This window comes from Gregarina niphandrodes (assembly GCF_000223845.1).
Source record: "Gregarina niphandrodes unplaced genomic scaffold scaffold00059, whole genome shotgun sequence".
NCBI lineage: Eukaryota > Apicomplexa > Conoidasida > Eugregarinorida > Gregarinidae > Gregarina > Gregarina niphandrodes.
Window position 1 is genome coordinate 21,963 of NW_011645826.1, and position 2,615 is coordinate 24,577.

General features: G+C 58.2%; 2 protein-coding genes across 2 annotated transcripts; one reads left to right on the forward strand and one right to left on the reverse strand.

The window, feature by feature from the left end:
* Positions 1–32: 32 nt before the first annotated feature.
* On the forward strand, positions 33–536 carry GNI_172030 (hypothetical protein; the record flags this gene model as incomplete). The annotated part of the gene is made up of 1 exon (XM_011135029.1): positions 33–536. One exon carries the CDS (start codon positions 33–35, stop codon positions 534–536), a length of 504 nt encoding a protein of 167 aa, XP_011133331.1.
* Positions 537–758: 222 nt separating this feature from the next.
* On the reverse strand, positions 759–1,881 carry GNI_172040 (putative fibrillarin; the record flags this gene model as incomplete). Its single annotated transcript, XM_011135030.1, has 2 exons — positions 759–1,657; positions 1,863–1,881. 2 exons carry the CDS (start codon positions 1,879–1,881, stop codon positions 759–761), a joined length of 918 nt encoding a protein of 305 aa, XP_011133332.1.
* Between the last annotated feature and the right edge of the window lie 734 nt (positions 1,882–2,615).

Sequence of the window (2,615 nt, forward strand, 5' to 3'; positions counted from 1 at the left end):
AGGAGGACCCAATGCGGATTTGGCTGGGCCAGATGGCTGGGGAGGACCCTTCTGCGATGCCGCCGACGTTGCCGATGGCGTATGGCGGGGGTGACTTGGAGAAGAACGTGGTGGAGGACGTGAAGTGGGCGGTGGAGGCGGAGGTGCGGCATAAGCAGCCTTTGACCGTGTTTTGGGGTCTGCCTTCAGCTTCTCAGGCGGGGGACGAGGAGTTGATAGAGGAGGATTTGCAGGATGAGAAGGACCGGCGTGGACAGACGAAGTTGAACTTGCCACCGATGGAGTCGATTCGCGAGACGGTGCTGTTGAACTATTTGTGGAAAGAGTTGATTTCGGGCGGGAAGAGCGGAATGGACGGCGGCTTATCGTGTGTGGGTACGAAAGATCGTGGCCGGCGATTGTCCGCCCAATTTTGTGGCGGAGAAGCACATACTCTCATCGAGTTGATACTGCTGCTCACGGTTTATTGTGAGTACGAGCTGGTCGTCATGCATCTCCAGAGTGAAGATCTCATAAACCGTCACATGGCGTCATAAACCGTCACATGGCGAAATAGAATGTGGTCAGGATACGCGAAGTTTATTCAGGCTTCTTGCGAACGGACGGCGAAGCAGGACAAACCGAAATATGATTATCATCGTATCAGTTCCGCCTTTCTCGTCAACCAGTGTCATGTCGTGGCAAGTGGCGTGCCAGCAGCGCAGGACACGTACCGATGGTGGGGAGCCGAAGGTTAAGTAAGGGGTTGAAGGTAAAAACTACTTCTTCGTTTTGGGTGGTCTGTACTGGCCGACGACCAGGGCGTGATCTCGGTGGTAGGGTTCAAGGCTAAGTTGTTCGCGTGTTTTACAGTTGTCTTTTTTGAGGGCTTCGATTTCGGCAGCGAAGACGGCTTCGGGTTCTGCGGTAGAGTCCACGCAGTTGGCTTTGATGGAGATGATGAAGTGGCCTTCGTTTTTGAGGAAGTAGGAAGCGTTGAGAGCGACGATGCGCGATTGGTCAGGTTGTGCGACATCTGCGAAAATGACATCGACCATGGGCACGAGCATGCGGTAACGGAGCGGCATGCGCGCGTCCTCAACAATAGGTACAATGTTCGGTCTGCGTTTGGCCATGTTGGTCAAGTCACGACCGGAGCGATGGGAGAACTCCACGGCGTAGACTGCGCCTTCCGGCCCGACCATGTCCGATACATGTGAGACCGTAGTCCCGTTGGCCGCACCTAGGTAAAGCACCCGACTGCCCGGCTGGATCGGCATTTGTGAGACACCCCCGACAATCGCAGCACCCAACTTGGACCGGAATGGGTTCCATACGCGGTACTCCGTCTTCTCACCCAACTCCGACACCGTTTCCACCCTCTTCTCGCCGTACACAGACTCACCCGGTACCATGTTCCGTGTCACCAATCCGTCCGCCTTTCCCTTCGCCACAAACACACCACCAAACACTTTGTCCGCCGTCTTGAATGGCACCACCACCGTCTTCGCGCCTGCCTTCAGACCCACGCCCGCGGCTCCGCGACCGCCGCGACCTCCACGACCGCCACGACCACCGCCGCGAAACGAACCTCCACGGCCACCCGAGCCCGCACCACCACGCCCGCCGCCCCGGCCTCCGCCGCGTCCTCCACCGCGTCCTCCACCACGCCCTCTTGCTAAAACAAAACCATTTGCCACGCACAAGGAAACCAACGCAGAACAACATGGGAACACAAACCAACAGACTCGGTAGAAACGGAATCAACACGGCGGCCGTAACCTCTTTCTCGAGATGGGATGCCGGTGCCGGCACTAGGACCACCAAGCCAGAGGAACGTTTGTCTCAAGTTAGAGACAAGAAGGAAGTGTGTGCCTGCCTACTCATTGCGCCCCCTCTCATACTTTAAAAAATTTCGGTTGCTCCGGGCCCCGGGTAGAAGGGCGTCGGTGCACACAACGCGCGTCCGGGGGCCGAGCTTCGAAGCGGACGAGTCTCGGTGGGGACGAGTCTCACACCTGTTATGATAACTAAATATGTTGAGATCATACAGTCCCGTTAGCCCGTCTGCACGCTGCGGGCCTCGGACCGGCGGGCTGCAACTGCGGCTCGGCCCCGTGCGGGCATTCTCATGGAGACGCCTCCAATACGGGCACGGGCATCTGGATGGAGACACTTCCATGGGGTAGGGGGCCAGGACTGTAGTTTACGGAGTAGGAGGTCGCACTGGGTCATGACGTGGGGGAGCGGGTTGTAGGGTGCATGACTGCCGTAGATGTCTTGTACAAGCCTGAGAAGCTTGTGTCTGATGGCTCTGTTGATTTCAACGGTGAAGTTGAGGCCATGGGCCATGGTGGCGAGTAGGTCGGATAGTCGGTTGGCGAAGTTTGGGGAGAAGGGAGCGTGGCAGAGGGCGGCGAGGGAGTCGATGACCTCGCGGGTGAGGGTAACGTCGAAGTAGGGACAGACGGCGTGAAGCACGGGGAAGACGAGGTCGTGTGGTGGAGGAGAGGGTCCAGTGACGTAGAAGCGACCGCCAAGGCAGTGTCATGTCTACCGCGGGCGGGGCGGCCGAAAGCCCCAAGTGCGCAATCACACCGCTTAGCACCAGACGCCGAGCCGACTCCACACGCTCC